Below are 19,289 nucleotides of genomic sequence, written 5' to 3' on the forward strand. Positions count from 1 at the left end.
CGAGGGATTGCCTGGCCTTTAGGGTGTAGGTCTCGTCACAGATACTCAAGCACACACTCGGTACCCAGTGTGCCTGCGGGCATGGGGAGGGCGTTCAGCTTGGCTGCTGGAGGAGGAGGAGGAGGAGGAGGAGATGGGAGTCTTGGAAATGATTCCCTAAGTGTGGTTGGGAGGGGTTTTCAATCCAATTTGTGCCAGCAGAGTGCTCGTCAGTAATCACTCCGGAGGCGTGGCGCAAGGCCGACGGCTATGGAAGCGCTCTGCAGAGAAAGGATCAATAACGCCTGGCCCCAACTACAACAAACATACACACAGAAGAACCTGGCTTTCACAACCCTCTCCCCAAACCCCATACCCCCTCAAGCAGTCTCATTGTTCTGACAGTGATTCTGGGCAGGCTGGATCATATGAGTCATTAAAAGACACAGGAGCCTGCTGTCATGTTGTAAGCAGTCCAGGTTATGGGCCCTTGCCCCTAGTTAAATTCAAATTAATTAATTGTATTATTTTTTTATACTCACTGGATGTAATTTGTTTTCCCCACCAATAGCTGTCAAATACAACACTGCCAGCTTAATAGCATGTGCATGTGAAGCTGACTGTAGATGACTCAGAGGTGAATGTTAAGCCACTGATATGGTCAAGTTAATGTCGTAGTGCATGGAGCAGGCTTTCTATCAATGCTGGCACTCTGACAGTCACTTACACGCCTGTCAAACTCACTCTGGAAGCATCTCAAACTTAACGCACCACGCTGTGCATACTCTCTCCTCCCTGCTCAGGAGTTCACTTAGGTTTCCTCTGGTGTTCCAGCTAAAGGACATTCACACTGCACTGCTGCAGTTTTTCCTGATCATTTAGAGACGCAACAACATAAGACATCTTTTAGGTTTAAGAATAATCGCAGATCACAAATCAAGAGTTTAGGAATAAGCACAACAGTATTCCCCAGGTGTGTTGTACAAAATAGCTGCTGATGCTCCAAGCTACCTTTTACATGAGGGGTTAAATGTTAAGATGAGTAGCATAGTTGTTTGTTCCAACTCACTCCCTCTATCTCTTTCTTAGGGGAAATAAACTCATTTACTGCACAATCACTTGGTCGCTTGGCACTGGTTCAGCGGAGAGACGGTGGAGAGAGAGGGGAGGGACAGATAATACGATTTAGCTCATCAGAGAAATCATTTACCAGCGCAATTTGTCGACAAGGATCTGGGGATGTTTTTACTGTGGCATCACTTCAGTCACCATGATGGAGATCCTTTCTTTCGCTCCCCTCTTTCAACTCTCTCTCTCTCTCTCTCTCTCTCTCTCTCTCTCTCTCTCTGCCTCTCTTTCACATTTATAAACTGTCAGACGTCAGACCTGCAGAACTATATGGAAAGGGCACTAAGTGAATTAAAACCAAAACAGTGGAGAACTGTATTAAATATCAGTTGCTGATTTAAGTTTATCAGAAATAAAACCTCTAGGCTGGAGATTTTTTTCTCCTTCCTCTAGCTCCATGATGTGTTTTATTTAGCCGAGGGAGCTCTGGGGCTGATAGCCTCTCAGTCTCACTTTATTAGGTGAAGGTTGAGATATAGTGTAGTGTGAGAATTTATTTTAGCTACCATTTCAAATCACATCATAGTGTAATATTTTTTTAAATTGTTTGTTGATGTATGTGTTTGCTCTCTCACTTCAAAGAACAAGTGTTATGGACTACAAATCATAGAGAAAGTTCTATGCAACTTCTAAACTCTGTATTGTCTGCACTGTAGTAAGCTCAGAGAAAAGAAAGCTCTCTGGATTGGCAACAGAAATTGAGCACTGGCAGTGTAGGAAACAACAGCCTGGTTCGGTAGAGCATACTAGCCTTTCCTACACATACAAATACTTGAGGCAAGATTACTTCAAGTAAGTCACCACAGCCCTCCTATCTCATCCCTATTCTTTTCATCTCTCCACACACCCCCATCAAAGTGGCCACTTTCTGTCCACCAATATGATGGACAGGCCCATTGCATTCGAATTTTCCTTCTGTGGTCTGTGTGCTGGTGTTATGGGTTTAAGGCATCACACATGCTCTCAGTGACCACATAGTGGACTAATGGGAAGTAATCAGGCATTAGCTTTCCCAGGTCATTCTCTTTTAACCTTTTCAAAAACAAATGGAATGAGAGTAAATGGAAAATCATAGGTCAGCATGGCAGAAATAGAACTTACTGCTCACAGCACAGCTGTTAGGAAAGACTGAGTACATTACATGCTGTGCAGGTGCAGGAACAAAGTAAAATATAATAATAAAAAAAAACTGGTGGAAAAAGTGTGGGGTGTTGCAGTGTATTGGGCAGTTCACCACCCACCTGATGCAAAGGAAGCTGCTCTCTTGCACTTAGTTTGGCTTTGGAAAATGTTGCTTGTGCTTCCATTTACCTCTCTGAATATTTCATGGGATGGAGTCCACACGCTGAGCAATAATAATGTAATGTTGAGCAGCAGACATTTTCTGCAGACTTTATGGTTTTGTGAACCCCCGCCCCTCCTCAGAGCTCTGGCAGGGCCGCACTCATGCCCTCTCTGCCTGCTTTATGTGCTGTTTTTCAGACCGCCTGGACAGCCCTCCTCTGCTGGCGCTTTGAGGCAGGGAAGTGCATCAATAACGCTCAATGTTTCAGTGAATTACAATACCATCCCCAGGCTATGGCCACTTTTTTCTTTTTCTGACATCACCACAGAGAGAGTGAGACACAGCTTTGGACACACAACAGAGAAAGAGAAAGAGATGGAAAGAAGGGACAGAAGAAAGCAGAAGCATAGAGAATGATAGATGTACAGATGAATGGCCACATAGTCAGAGAAAGGCATGCTCACACATCAAATCAATAGGAACATCTGCACATGTCAAAATGTCTTGTTAAAATTCTGGTACAACACCCCAGAGTGGTTCCCTACTGGGACACTATATTGGGACACATGCACAGAGCTTCACAGAATATAAGACATTTTATTGTTTTGAGTCTGAGGTTGCAATTGCCCATAGTTTTGGTCAAAAACTCAGTTGTAGCCCGGTTTGGGGTTTTATTGTTTTCGGATTAAATACTGTTTGCACTTTCATACTGTATCAGTATTATTGTGAAATTCCAACCATATAGCTTACAGAAGATCCCAAATGTGGTGTTTTGAATTTCACAAGAATGACACATTTGAACTGTGAAAGCTAATGAGCTGCACATTATGTTTCTCTTTCTACCTCTCATTCTTTTATATTACAAGTTTTACCAAAGATATTGGTGCTAAAATATATAATACAGTCTAACTGGCTGAAAAGGTATCATCTCTTTTGATATCATCCAATCAATAACACTGTTTTATATGTGAGATTTTTAAAAAAAAATCACTGGCAAATCACCTCAGTAAAGTTTAAACACAAACTGCAAGAATGAAAGAAAGAACTTATTTTATATTTTCCAGTGTGCACTTGGGTGCATGCAGACCTTCATTGTAACATGAAGTGTGTATATACAGAGGGATGACAAATTTAAGGAAAATAGTGATTCTGTTATGCTGTAGGAGTCATTTTGCTGGCATGGTTTGAGTCCACTTTTCCACATAGATAGACGAGTCACTGCAAATCATCCCAAAGTTCTTCTGACCGATTACCTTTATTCTATGAACATGTCTATCCTGATGGGAGTGGTCACTTCCAGGATGACTTCATCCTCATTAATAGACCATGACGGCTCAGTGAATGGTTTAATGAGTATGAAAATTATGTCAATCATATGCTATGTTCTTCAGTCAGATCTCAACTCCATGTGAGATTTTAAACTGATATGTTAGACAGCACTCTCCACCACCATCATCCAAACACCAGTTGAGAGAAATCCTTTTAGAAGAATGTCTTGAGTTATGCTTGTAACCCTGTTCCCTGAGATGGGAATGAGACGTTGTGTGAGCTTCACACTGTGGGAAGTGCCTTCACACGCGACCGGTAACTAAAGTCTGTATAAAATCACTCCTATTTATAGGCCTGCCATGGTCAGGTGACTACAAACAGCACCTGTAAACCACGTCATCAGCTTCTCAATATCTGAAGCAAAGACGCGATTTACAGGCATACCCCAGTATAACAAAGCTATGCAACATCCTTTCAAAGGGAACTCAATATTGTGTGAGCTTCATGCTGTGGGAATGAGTATACCGACTTCGTCTTACTGACGGTATGGCCTGTCCAAAAAGGTCCAAGCCTGAGAGTCACTTGAAGATCCTCAAGCCCAGGGAAAAATCCATGTCCAAATTGTAATACTGATTGAATGTGTACACACACATCCTGTAAGGCTTTGCATAAAGCCTTCGAGTAGGCGACCAACCCTAGTGGAATGAGCCCTTATACCCAGAGGTGTAGCAAGACAACACGCTTCATAAGCAATAGAGATTGTCAAAAGCTTCTCTGAGGCTGACTCTAGGGGCTCAAATGGGGTGCCTGCCAGACCTTCCAGTACCACATAAAGGTCCCAGGGAGGTATGTGTGGTCTGCAGTTGGGCCTCAGCCATCTGACACCATGTATAAACCTCAGTGTTAGAGGATATTGCCCCACAGAGGCCTCATCAATAGGAGCATGGCTGGCTGAAATGAGGGCCACCCTAATTGGAGAAGGAACCAACCTTGCTGAGAAATGTTGTTGTAAGAACCCCAGAACTGTAGCTATTGTGCAGTTTACTGGGTCTAACTGACGTTGGTGCTCTAGCATTTAATATGGTCTCTACAACCTCAGTTGCCTGGAATGTACATTGCACTCACTGACAAAAACCTGTCTTATCTGTAGTATCTGTCACAACTAACACATGGTAACCTCTCAACTGAGGAAGAAAGAATTTCAGTGTTAGGAATGTGGCCCACATTTCTAGGCAATTTTTATGCCACTCTAGATGAGGGCTACTCCAGAGACTGTGAGCTGGATAGCGATCTAAGACCGTGCCCCAACCCAGGAGGGAGGCATCTGTCATTACCGTCTTGTCATAAGGATATGCCCCTAGTGTGACCCAAGGCTAGAGACTGGAGACACCTCCAAATTCTCAGACCATGTAAGCATTGCCACATTGACACTGATTACTCTCAGGAGTTCCGTCCTTGGATGAAACCCCCGACTTTTCAGCCACCACTGAAATTGTCTTATGTGCAATAAGCCCAATGCTATGACATTGGCTCCTGCTGCCATAAGACCTAACAGTCTCTCATAGAGACTGGAGGGGACACCCCGACCCAACTTTATCTTGCTCAATGTTGATAGGATTGACCCTACATGGGGATAGATACACCCTCATCGAAGTCGAATTCCATATAAACCCAAGAAAAGTAATCCTTTGAACTGGAGAAAGCATCCTTTAACCTGAGCTCCAAGCTGCTTATGTGGGCAAGAATAACGTTGTTATTCTATATAATAATGTTGAATCGCCAACTCCATGGATCATGCTAAAATTAACCAGTTGTCCAGGAAGTTTAGTAAAAGGATGCCCTGGAGTTGCAAGGGAGCCAGAGCGGCATCCATGCACTTCGTGAAGGTGCAAGGGGATAAAGCTAGCAAAAAACACGTACTGTTCATTCCCTAAAATGGCCGAATAATCCAACATTGCGGGATTATAAACATGGCTGGTGTATGGCACAAGCCTCGATATTTTTAATGATGCACCTCTGAAAAAAAGGTGAGTTTTCTGCAATGTGAGGGAGTTTATTTTCACTAGGAAGAAAGCGCTCATCCAGCCTGCCATGAGCCACTTCCTTTTCCCACTAATGTTAGTTTCTCAACTGCCCTAGTGATCACTTCAAGCCGCTCTTTATAGGACTGAGAGCTGCTCTCCATTATTATTGCACTGCCCCCCCCCCCCCCCCCCCCCCCACACCGTCTCCTCAGAGTCAGAGAGGGATTGACTGTCCATATTGGAATGAGAAGTCACCTTGTGTGCTCCAAAACCTGGAAGCAGCCATTCAGATCAAGAGGAAAGAGTAGTAGATAGAGCAGCATTCGTCTCCGGTTCCTCCAAATTCATACAGGACCCCCAGGATCTGAGCCGGTTGGCCTCGACAGCAGACAGCCCAGAGCCCTGAGGTTCAGCTGAGAAGAGAGAGAGCTGAGAACGGAGATGCTTCATTGTGAAGCGTTTACAATGAGTGCAGTCAGCCCCCTCAAGGGCTACAGCATGGTCCACTCCGAAACACTTCACAAAAAAGTCTGTATCCACCTCTGTAATAAAATGACAGCAGGGAGTAACACACTTTCTGAACTCTCTATGGCTCATTCTGTTTGACAGGACAGTGACAGAAGAGAAATTTTATATATATATATATATATATATATATATATATATATATATATATATATATATATATATATATATATATATAATTTTTTTGGGGGGAAAATAGAGAGAAGTGAAGAGTTTTAGGAATGTTCACATAGACAACCAATATGCGGTGTCGCTGAAGACTAAGAAAGCTGATCACATGGTTTACAGGCACCGTTTTTAAGTCACCTGATGATGGCAGGCCAGTAAATAGGTGTGATTAGACTTCAGATACCGGTCCCACGCAAAGGTGCTTCCCACAGCATGAAGCTCACAAAACATTGAGTTCCCTTTGAAAGAGAACAGTGTTCACTCCTCTAGTCATTCCAGAGAGTTGTGGAATCTGTGTTATGCTGTTTTAGAGGCTCATGGTGGTTCAACACCTTACTAAATCACTATGTTGGTGTTTCCTTTCATTTCTATATGTGTATCAGTTCTTGTGTGTTCCCTTATATTTGAATGAATCTATGTATAGGGATTATGACTTAAAATGCAAACCAAAAATTGATAACAGTCACTGTTTAAAAAACATACTTTGTCTATTATTTGGAGTACAAAAACAGGAATCTATAAAGCTGAGGTTTGTGGCATGAGTCACATATAGACTGCAAGTGTTACATAGGATGAAGTGCATCAAGATTACTGCAATCATGAAAGTAAGACAAATTGAACATGTGTCCCTAGTTTTCTTTCTGATCAACTGAAGGGGGTCTTTCTTTCTCTCTTACTCACTCTGCATCTGTCTTTATTTTGTCTTTCACTCTCTTTCAGTCATTCTCCATGCCTGGCCATTGTGTGTAAGTCATGGACGAGTGCATTTTTCATTTGGATAATGGAGCATTGGCCCTAATTGAGAGGACAGTCTCATTTGTTTGCCAACATGTCAATGGCCAGGCCTCTCATTGTTTCCACTACATTTACATTAATGCAATTCTCTCCACTCCTATTAAACTGTAGCCTTCTGCAGGCCATTTCAGCAGCACAATGCTGCCGCCTAATGCTGCTTGGTCAGTGAAAAAAAAGGTTAATAATAATCAAGCTAAAGGACAGAAAAAAGCTTGATTTCCACTGGCATTCACCATGTAGCAGGTCCTGCATAAAAGATGGCAAAAAAATAAATCTGCAATGCTTCCCTTCACACCTTGATTTTTTTCTCATTGCCCATTATCTCTTAATGAGAATGAGGTATCTTGCAGGCATTGTACAGGATTTCAGCTGTATCTCACCCGTGATGTAATGAAGAAGCATGCAGCTATTTTGGGATCTATAGTTTTACCATCTGCCCACTGTACCTGTTAATTATTGTGCTCCAGCAGGAGATAGTTAGTGACTACTGTTGATTCAGAAAGCCTGGCATTTCAAGCTCATCAATGAGGTTAATTATTTAGGAGTGCCCCTGGTTTATTAAACTGATATAGCAGTTCCAGATTATATGTTGTGTTATTGGCTGTCTTTGCCATCAGCTTAGCAGAGGTCGAGCTCCTGCCTCCACTTATTTGTGGTATATTAATACCCTGATTTAAGGCTTTCTAGGCAAGCTGCTCTTTATACGCCTGCAAGGTGTGCACACATTCACACACAACGAGTGTACTGATGACCCGACCGCACCTGTGCTGACAACAGCACTCTGCTCCACAGAGTTGCCCTAATCTGTCAACACAGACAAACAAACACATAAACAGAGGCACGCACAGACCTGCACTCTACTGTAGAAATTAACCCTCATCAGTCAACACACACGCTCACTCCTACAGTCAAGGGCATGACCAAATAAAAAAGGCACATTTTCCAAAATAGCTGCCAGACAAAGAGAGAGAAATGAAACGCTTGTGTATACTAATTTTCATAGATGGATGAGAAAACATTGCGTACCTCTGTTACTCAAAACAAATGAGAGCCAAAAAGTGAGAGAGGGGGAGAGAGAAAAAATGTCTCATTTACATCCACTCCAGTGGAGAGAAATGAAGGAGAAGAAAGAGGCAGTGCTCTCATTTCCATGGTGATACACAGAGAGAATGACAGACAACGTGAGGAAAGAGATATTACACGCAAGCTAAATAAAGGGGTAGATACTCATTGAATTCCAACATGTAGAAAGTGATAGCGAGGGAATGAGAATGTCATGAGGAGGTGCGGGCCTGTGAAGTGAAAAAGAGGTGGCTAGAATCACAAACCTGTCGTTTAAATTTAAATTATAAAGGTTATAATCAAAACTGAATTAGATAATTGATCTGTCACATGGCACTTGCCATGACAGCAATTTCTAATCACTTCAGCCATGCTTATCCATCGAATTGTACAAAATAAAATTTGTTGACCAGTAATGGCAATGCTGTAATGTGCTCTGAGAGTTGCTATGATGTACAAATCCATTCAGCTTCTTTACAACACTGTGGTGGAAATAAATTTAAAAAATCTAAATTGCATCACATATTGCTTACAATGTGCCGTAAGGCACAGTGTTTTATTCATGGATGACAGGAGTGTAGATGGACTACAGGTTGTTTGTGGTACCCTGAACTCTCTCTCAGTAGAATTTACACTAAGGATTTACATCACTGTCTGCTTTCTGTTCCTTTAATCAAGATCAGGCTTGTGTCTTTATTGCCGGAGGATATTCAGTGTGCATAGCCATGGCTTAATCTGTCAGTGACAGTTGTAGCTGGTTCTGCAGGGTATTCTATCAGAATGATCATTAAATTAGCACCCATATTTCCTCTTATGTGATATTATAGTTGAGACAGACAGAGTCATGATTGCATCTGTCACCTCTTATTATCTATGATACTTTTTGATGCTACTGCCACCACTGAATAGGTGGTACGTCTGAGAGTCAAATTTGTCAATCTTTCTTTTTCTCTTGCTCTACTTTCCTCTTCTCTCTCTCTCCCTCTTTCTCTCTCTCTCTCTCTCTCTCTCTCTCTCTCTCTCTCTCTCTCTCTCTCTCTCTCTCTACCTCTACCTCTAGGGTAACCAGGAGGCACCAGCCCCTCCAGAGGCCATGGCTCAGCCATATGCCCCGGCGCAATACCCTCCTCCACCACCTCAGAACGGGCTGCCCGGGGAGTATGCCCACCCCGGGCAGGAGTACACAGGGCCGAACCCGGTGCCCGAGCATGCGGCTGCCCTCACCATCTATACAACCACACAGACACACAGTGATCCAACTGGTACTGAGAACAGCACGTCTTCACTCACAGCACCCAGCAACGTACCAGTGAGTACATCCACTATTCACCATACAATGATTTGTTGATCATGCAAATGATAAATTGTTGGCCACATACAGTAAGTATGTTCACACCGCAGGTAAAACTAACCCAAAATCTGATTCCTCATATTTGACAGAATTCTTTTTATGATGGTGTCACTGGCAAAAGTCCCATTGAATATAGCATTAAATTACAATTTACCACACTTGAAAGCTGATACACATCTGATATGTGTAAGCTCAGTCTGAACTGTGAGATCAGAATTCATGTTGGGCATCAGTCCAACTTGTCATACAAGTGTAAATATATTCATCCCTCCAAGCCACATTTGACAAACAAAATCCCTTCCAGTGCATCATGTGTATGATTATGTGTATGGTTATCCTTGGCTGTATAAAGAAATATAAATATGAAATGTGCCATCTTTTTATTATAAATTACTTACCAAAAATATAAATAAGGCATTGGCTGTGTAGTGTTTTAGTTTTCATTTCCAAATTTGTTCTGAAATGATCTGCAAATTGTCACCCACCTGCCATCTCTCCCCTATAATGTGACAACTACCAAGTGGGCAATGTGAAGACTAACAGGTGCTTCCTCCGTGACACCCAAAAGCCAGTCAAATGCATATTTTCAAACTGCTGCTCATGCTGCGTAACAGGCCACACTTGGAGGAAAGTGCTAACTGCCCTCTTCCACATAAATGAATCATGTTTACTGTGATTGACAGGGGAGAGAGAGTATGCCATCCCTTCCATCCATAGAGCACAGCCAATTTTACTCCATTGCATTTCTGTTGCACCACTCAGAAACCATCTTGTGTTTAGAGTTGGATTTAATATGGTTAACTGGGGACATTTGACTACAAGTAAAGATGAATGTAGTTAAAATTTTATCATATCCTATCTCCATATAAGGTGTATAAAATAACCAGTGTAAATAAAGTCTTTATCACCAGAGACATGAGCCTTATATTCTTTCCATTGCCAGAATGAGATGACAGAAGTGCTGTTCTGGTGTCTGTGCTCTGAGTGATCATAGGATGATTACAGATTAGTGTGAATTATTACTGTAGTGTCCATGTGTATTAAACCACATTTAAAGGGCAAAAATGAAAGGAGAAAATGTGTGAGATGAAGACCTTAGAGAATGTGAAGAGTTTTTTTATGCTTTCCCAGGAGCAGACAACAGAGTCCTAACTGTCTGTTTGATCTATTGTGTCATGACCGTGAGGTCCACTGCTCCAACCATCAAACCCCTTGGAACCATTTACCACTCTATGAAAATTTCAGTGGACCACTTACTATAACAGTCCACAATATATATATATATATATATATATATATATATATATATATATATATATATATATATATATATATATATATATATATATATATATAGAAGGCTTATGATGGAATAAAAGACTTTCTGTGTGCAGATGTGTGTGTGTGTGTGTTTGTGAGTGTGTGTGTGTGTGTGTGTGTGTGTGTGTGTGTGTGCATATCCATATGTCACTCTGAAGCCTGATTCCTTTGGGAGTGTTGTATGCTATCATTCCTGTATTACTGCCTGCAATATTTTTCTGCTCTTCCCATTTTACTTACCATTGACCTGTGGTTAACACCCCCAAACCACCCACAATAGCCAAATCAGCACTTACAAGCACTGTAACAAATATTGTTCTTTTATTCTGACTGAAAAGTATCTGAATTACGCCTGCTGAGTTGCAATTCCCTGCAGATTATTAGCTTTAATAAAAGCCTGTTTTGGGGAGTTTCAATTTATCCTCTATAAGGTTTGACTTCTGAGATCCCTCAGAAAGTTCAGACAACCTAACATGAAAGCATTAGAGATGGGGGTTAGGCTGGAGAAAAGAAAGATACAAGGCTTGGAATAGGGAAAGCATATTTTTTCACATTAGTGCTAGGGATTAAAAGGCATTTTAGGTCTCTTTAATTCCATGTGTTTGGACAGTATCTAGCAATATGGAGCTACAGTCTGGAAATATATGCCGATATTCTTAGGTTAGATGAAATCAGCTTGGAGAGTACACATCAAAGAGAAGACGGGAGGAATATTTTTAAGGATAAACCTTAAATATCTATCAGTTATGTGTACTTTAGAGGGAGGTCAGCTTAAAACTTGGATCCTGATCTAACAAAGAGTGCTATACTTTGAACACACAAACACAGTCTTTATCTGCGTCTGATTAACTGTGTCTAAATTATCTGTGTGTCTGAATTATCTGTGTCACAGTCTGTAATTAACCCAACCTTTGGTTCAGATATTGTTATGAAGTTATTTAAATTAACTAGAGTTCTTTCTGTTGCTATCCAATGTTCATCATGTTTCAGAAAAGAATTTAAAATGTTAATTATAAACTGATATACAGTATGTATATACAAAATCATAAAATGTAGCATTGCACCATGTAGCACTGTAAACACATTTTTAAACAATTGACACAGTAGTTTGTTGATTAAGGGAAACGTCTGGGTTACGCAGGTAACCCTGTTCCCCGAGAAGGGAACGAGATGTTTCATGAGCTTCATGCTGTGGGAAGTGAACTCATGCGCAACCGGTATCTGAAGTCTGTGTAAAATCACGTCTATTTATAGGCCTGCCGTGGTCAGGTGACATGGCATTTCTTGCATTGCGTGACTATAAAATGGCACCTGTCATCAGTCTCTATTATCTGAAGTGAAGACACGATTCACAGGTATGCCCGCAATGTCTTGTTCCCTTCTCAGGGAACATGCAAATGAGTATACACACTCCATCATACTGAGGATATGGCCTGTCACAGAGGTTCCATCCATAGGGGCGTGGCTGGCCGAAATGATGGCCACATAGACCCTAATTGTAGAAGGAGCCAACCATGTTGAAAAACATTCTTGAAAGAACCCCAGGACTGTAGCCATTGTGCAGTTTACTGGGTCTCACTGACATTCCTAGTGTTTAACATGGTCTCTATAACCTTGGTTGAGAGACCGGAATCTAAGAGCTGGTACCCCTCAGGGTCCAGACTCACAGTTCCCACAGTTCCGGCTGAGGGTAATAAATTAATTACCCTCTGTCTTGAGATAATAGATTCCTGCAAACAGGAATCTCCCAGGGAGTGCCGTCCAGCAAACATATTGTCTCCGAGAACCATATACAAGCTAGCCAAAAGGTCAAACTATAATACCAAATGAATGTGTGCGGCGTAGACCACCACGCCACAACACACACATCCTGTAAAGGTGCTCCTTAGATAAAGTCTTTGAGGAGGCGACCCCCCTAGTGGAATTAGCCCCCATGCCCAGCGAGACAGCGCACCTCATAAGCAATAGAGATAGCTTCCGCTGTCCAAATAGAGTTGTGCTCATTCTGTTGTAAGGGATGGAGGAGGGGAGAAATCCTACAACACTACTGGCTGGGCAGCAGATGTTGGCACTTAGGAATAATCCGGCCTAGGATATATGGAGACCTTGGCTAATCCAGGGGCAAAGTCAAGGCAGGAAGGGACAACGGAGATGTCAGGGTCAGCTAAAAGAGCTCCCTTTAGGGTCAGAAGCATCTCTGAAGCTGACTCTAAGGTCTCAAATGGGGCACCTGACAGACCTTCCTGGACCACACAAGGTTCACACACATAAACCTTGAAGTCAGAGGCTCCATCAATTGGGGCGTGGCTGGCCAAAATGGCTGCCACGTAGACCCTAATTGTAGAAGGAGCCAACCCTGCTGAGAAATGTTCCTGTACCATCTCCAGAACTGAAGCTACTGTGCAGTTTACTGGGTCTCATTGGTGTTCCTCACACCATGATATAAAATTTGCCACTTGAGAGCATACAGTTTTCTTGTGGATGGTGCTGTAATGTTTAACATGGTCTCTACAAACTCGGTTGAGAGACCGGAATCTATGAGCTGGTGCCTCTCAGGGGCCAGACTCAGAGTCTCTATTGTTCTGGCCAAGGGTGATAAATCTTGGGACAATAGATTCTTGGGAATGGGTATCTCCCAGGGAGTGCAGTCCAACAGAGATATTATCTCCAAGAACCAAATTTGAGCTGGCCAATCTGGTGATACTTTCGATAGAGCCTGTGGGAGCAGAGCAATCAGGAGAAAGTCGTACAGACATGACATCAGCCACATGTGTACCATAGCATCCAGCCCTGACCATTTTTATTTAGATGCAGGAGGATTGAGGGCAAACCACAATGGGCAGCATGTTGTCTCCTCAGAGGCTAATGCATCTACTTCCACTCGGTCAAACCTCTGCTATATGGACTCCAATCCCCAGGCCTCAGCCCCTGCCACGAAAGGATGTCTGCCCTCACATTCCGGGCACTCTCTGAAACACCCCCCCACACACACACCAGAGAAAAATTAGTTGAGCCTGCCTGGACATTGGGCACAAACATAATCATGCCCTGTGGTTGATATATGAGACCACTGCTGTATTGTCTAACACATGGTGACCTCTCAACGGAGGAAAAGAAATTCATTGCTAGGAGTATGGCCCACACTTCTAGGCAATTTATATGCCACACTAGATGAGGGCCGCTCCAGAGACCATGAGGGAGGTGTCTGACATTACTGTCTTTCAATAAGAGATGCCCCTAGAGTGTGACCCGAGGCTAGAAACCGGAAACACCCCAAGTTTTCAGAGCAAGTAGGCATCTGACACTGATTACTCTCAGAGGTTTCGTCCTTGGATGAAACCTCAGCCAGCATGTTTCATGTGCAATGGGCCCAGTGAAATGACGTTGTCTGCTGTTGCCATAAGCCCCCGCAGTCTCAGTACAGACTGGAGGGGATGCCCAGACTTAACTTTATCTTGCTCAATGTTAATAGGATTGCCTTATATGTGTTGGGGATAGACAAACCCTCATCATATTCGAATTCCATATAACCCCTAGAAAAGTTGCACTCAACTGGAGAAGCAATTTTCCCTGAGTTTCAACCTGAGCCCCAAGCTCCTGGACCGCACTAGAATAAACCAGTCATCCAGGTAGTTTAGCACACGGCTGCCCTGGAGTCACAAAGAGTACGGTTCAGATGACGCAGATCTAAAAGTGGCTGCATATCCAGTCTTTTATGTGGATCAAGAAAAAAAAGAATTGTCTCTACATGTCCTATGGCCCCTTCGTAAAAGACATGTATTTCCTGGGCTCTACAACGGATCTCTTGTCACAACTTCAGGCTCTGCATTGTGCTGACTACTGTGGTGAGCACACCTTTGAAATGGGGGGGGACTGGACCTGGAACCCTTTTCTATGGAGGACAGAACCTATGGAGACACATTTGGCAGTAGTTTCCATGCCGCCAGATGGTCTTTAGAGATGTTAACTTTCCACATTTTGTTGGAGGGAAAGCATCATATTTTTGTTGCCCTGTGACAGCTTGTTGACGAGAGAAAACTGGTAACTTGGGATGATATTGACTAGGGGAACCCTATAGTAATACTGGGCGCTAACTGCCCTAACTGCCTTCTGTGCCTCCCTCACCAATCAGCAAGTCTGACTGGTGGGCCTGCAACACTGCTATTGTATGCCGAGACCCACAAACAAGACCCGCTGCCACATAGGCTTCGCCATACCAAGGCCTGCAACACTTCCATTATATGCCCAGACCCACAAGCAAGAACTGCTGCCGCATAGGCTTCGCCAACCAATGCCGAGGTGCTCTTACACGGCTTGGATGGCAAAGCTGGCCTTCCTGAATTTGCTGCAGATGATGGAGAGAGGTGGCTCGCAAGCACCTCCTCCACTTTTGGTATAGCAAAATAGCCATATTGTTTAGCCTCCACAATGGCCGAATAATCCAACTTTGCGGGGTTATAAACATGGCTTTCCCCAGAAGTGTGACACTTCATGGTGCACTTCTGGGGAAAAAGGAGATTTTTCTGCAGTGTGAGGGTGTGCTCTCCTTCTCATTGGCTCCCCCCTCTGGCTCCTCGGAATCAGAGAGAGTGGGCTGAGGGTGAGAGAGCCAAGAGTGGAGCTGCTGGAGGTTTGACTGAGAAGCGAGAGAGCCGGAAGCAGAGCCATGCCACAGCACATTCCACTCCCCAAACACTTCACACAAAAAGTGTGTCCAGGAGCAGGTAGTAGCACACTTGCTGAACTCTCTACGGCTCATACTTTTAAAGAGGTGAGGGACAGAAAAGTATATATATATATATATATATATATATATATATATATATATATATATATATATATATATATATAATTCTATTCAGATCTGTATAATGATGATACCCCATTACCCGACCTACCCAGTCCATTTGAAATGGTCCCTGACATACTAGCAGAAGAAGTTGATTGGGCTATTAAAACAACTAAGAATGGAACAGCAGCAGGACCTGATCAAATCTCAATTGAAATGTTGAAAGCAGGTGGAGAACCCATAGTTAAAATACTTGCTAAACTTTTTACTTCCTGTCTCAACAAATATACAATACCTGACCAATGGAAAAACGCAGATGTCATACTACTGCACAAAAAAGGAGATGATAAAGACCTAAAAAAAAAAAAAAATACCGTCCAATAAGCCTTCTATCTATAATTTACAAAATTTTCACGAAAATCATCAACAAAAGACTTGAATCATCACTAGATTTTGCACAACCACAGGAACAAGCTGGGTTTAGGAAAAATTTTAGTACATTAGATCACATACAAGCCCTTCAACAGGTCATTGAGCGCCACAATGAGTTTAATCTACCACTTTGTCTAGCTTTTGTCAACTATGAAAAAGCTTTTGACACTGTCAAAACTTGCTCAATAACTCAGGCCCTACAAAACCAAGGGATCAATCCGGTTTATATAAAAATCCTGTACGAAATCTATAAAAATGCAAAAGCTACAATTCAGTTAAATGATGATAAAGTGGAAATCAAAATACAAAAAGGTGTCCGCCAAGGGGATACCATATCGCCCAAACTTTTTTTGGCCTGCCTAGAAGAAATCTTCAAAAAAAAAACTCGACTGGGGGGACAAAGGAATCAAGATCAATGGTTCCCACCTCTCCAAGCTACGTTTTGCCGATGACATAATTCTATTCTCAGAAACCCCAGAAGAACTACAACAACTACTACTAGACTTAAATGAAGCAAGCAAATACTAAAATAATTCAAAAATTAAGGGTCACTCAATGAAGCACGGAACGCCGCATGCTTAACATATCGCTATTAGACCACAAGACTAATGTGTGGGTGCAAAGTCAAACCAAAGTAATGGACATAATCAAAAGGGTGAAAACATTAAAGTGGAAGTGGGCAGGACATGTAGCAAGAATGAAGGACCAAAAATGGACGTCTGCAGTCCTAAATTGGACTCCACTGGAAACCAAACGCCCAAGAAGACGACCTAAGGCCAGGTGGGCTGATGACATCAGAAAGTTCACTGGAATCAATTGGCAACAAAGGGCACAGGATCGTAGTTGGTGGAGGCATTCAACAGAGGCCTACGCCTTGCAGTAGGCCGAGAACGGCTGTAGAGAAGAGAAGATATATAGATAGATAGATAGATAGATAGATTGATAGATAGATAGATAGATAGATAGATATGAAAAAATTGAGAGAAGTGAAGAGTTTTTAGGAATGTTCACATAGACACCCGACATGCGGTCTTTGCTGAAGATAATAAGGCTGATGACATGGTTTACAGGTGCCGTTTTATAGTCACGTGACACATGAAATTCTGCATCACCTGAAAATGGCAAGCCCATAAATAGGCATGACTTTACACAGACTTCAGATACCGGTCGCACTAGGGCGCTTCCCACAGCATAAAGCACATGCAACATTGACTTCCCTTTGAAAGGGAACAGTTGCATTAACAAAGAATCTCTTTACTTCATGAAGGAAGGAAATATGGAATTTTGTCTAATCATGTTTTGACTGACTCTTCTTCAGAGATTGACACATGAAAATTTGTAGTGGGGTGGGGGGCAAAATAAAGCATCTCAGTCTAATTCCGTTAAGTGAAGCACCAGTTTCACCCTAATCGGATGTAATCTACCTGCTTGGCAGCTTTCCAATCAGATAGTTTCAATTATGTGGTTGTAGTGGCATTGGGAAGGGTGGAAGTGCTGAGCGGAGCACTTTGAAAGTGATTTGCAGATAACACTGAATGTGTACGCTAGAGAAATCACTGAACAAGAGAAGTGGGACTAAGGCCCTGCACCCACCACACACACTTACAGTCCATTTATGACAGGGAGAATGAGATTATGGGAATGAGATAAAGGGAGGGGCTTCTTCTCTCTTCAAAGAAGGGTGGGAGAGTATGATCATGTGCATGTATTTTGCTCAGCTGATACCTACCATAGAAGCTAATTTTAAAAAATGCTTCTTTAGCACAGGTCTGTTAAAAACCCACATTTGTCTTACTATCCTTTTGAGAACCTGACATAATAATTATGACATAATAAGTAATTCTATGACTAAATCTAAATCTAAATCTAACCTTAGCATCAGTTAAAACTGTCAGATATTACAATCCTTGTTGGGACATTTGTGACAATTGGTCAGTACCTGACCAATAGTAAAAGCCTGTGTTGTGTAAGAGATTAAGCATGAGATTCATGCATGAAGAAAACTGACAAATGACTGTTATTTGGTGTCAATAGCTAAGGTCACATAAACCAGCCAGTCAATAATAATCCTCCTATGGGCAGCATGTTTTAAAGCATGCAGATAATGTGTTGGACAGAAGAAGGTAGTCCAATAAAGCAGACAATTCCTGTCACCCAATAAATCATTTAGCACACTTGTAATCCCTGGCAGCAGCATGTGTATAAAATTTTGTTAGACTACGTTCCAGGCTTCAATCGGTGTAATGGGGAATCATAAACCTTTAGTGAGGTAATGCACCTACTTAATGCTGATTTGGGGAGCCTTTTTAGCAGACCATAAAGTTACCATATTTTGGCATATTTCTGGAGTGGAATCTACTTTAAAGCATTAGCTAAAGAAAATGATTCTTGTCTATTTCTTTGGTAACAGTAATAGATTCTGTGTGCAGGAAGGCTTGAAAAATGCAGCCTAGGTTGTAGTGGGTTTTACTCTCTGTTGAGCAATTTCCTCCCAATCATTTGAGTAAAGAGCTTCAAAGGTATGCAAGACACCAAACCCTTTGCACCAGCATCTTCTTGTCTCTTTTGGTGGAAGACCAGGCAGCCCAAGTTGCCTTCAACAAAAAAATGAGCATTTTTAATTACTTCCCACCTCGGCAATGGACCTAAGGGAGTGCCACCCTCAGAAACCCAGCCTCTGAATGAAACAGATGCAACACTCTAGCTGCAATATAATTAACATTCAATTAACACAAATTAAAAGGAAATCTCACAGATGAACCCCCCATAGATGGCTGCTTAGCAGTGGCAATGAGCTAATTAGATCATAGATGTGTGGATTCATGAGTGCTTACCTCTCTGCTCCCATTCCTGACTTAATGTCACCTCCTCCTGAGGAGAGTTTGACTCCATTTATGCCTCGCGAGGTAGGGAATTGTTCTGAATGAACAAAAAAAGATTATATCACCATGACTGAGCATGTTGCTTGCACTCATGTGTTCTCTGGTTCAAGAGTGTATACAAGGTAAATTAAATAACCACTTCCTTATCTGAAAGAAAAACAAAAAAAACAAAAAAAGTTGCATCTGCAAACACCAGCACCATCAGGTTATGCACCTTGATGAACATAACTTAAAGCATAAAACTCTGATCAGTTGTTTGCCAAAGTCTGAGGCTGATGTG

The 19,289-nt window shown here is 42.3% G+C and overlaps 1 protein-coding gene across 6 annotated transcripts in view; it reads left to right on the forward strand.

The window, feature by feature from the left end:
* rbfox3a (RNA binding fox-1 homolog 3a) overlaps nucleotides 1–19,289 on the forward strand; it is a 376,227-nt gene that overhangs the window by 314,107 nt on the left and 42,831 nt on the right. For all 6 annotated transcript variants that reach the window (XM_017482608.3, XM_017482612.3, XM_047159288.2 and 3 more), the window contains one exon: nucleotides 9,296–9,544. In XM_017482608.3, coding sequence (XP_017338097.2) covers nucleotides 9,296–9,544 — 249 coding nt within the window. The remainder of the gene's footprint in view (nucleotides 1–9,295; nucleotides 9,545–19,289) is intronic.

Source organism: Ictalurus punctatus, chromosome 13 (assembly GCF_001660625.3).
Source record: "Ictalurus punctatus breed USDA103 chromosome 13, Coco_2.0, whole genome shotgun sequence".
NCBI lineage: Eukaryota > Metazoa > Chordata > Actinopteri > Siluriformes > Ictaluridae > Ictalurus > Ictalurus punctatus.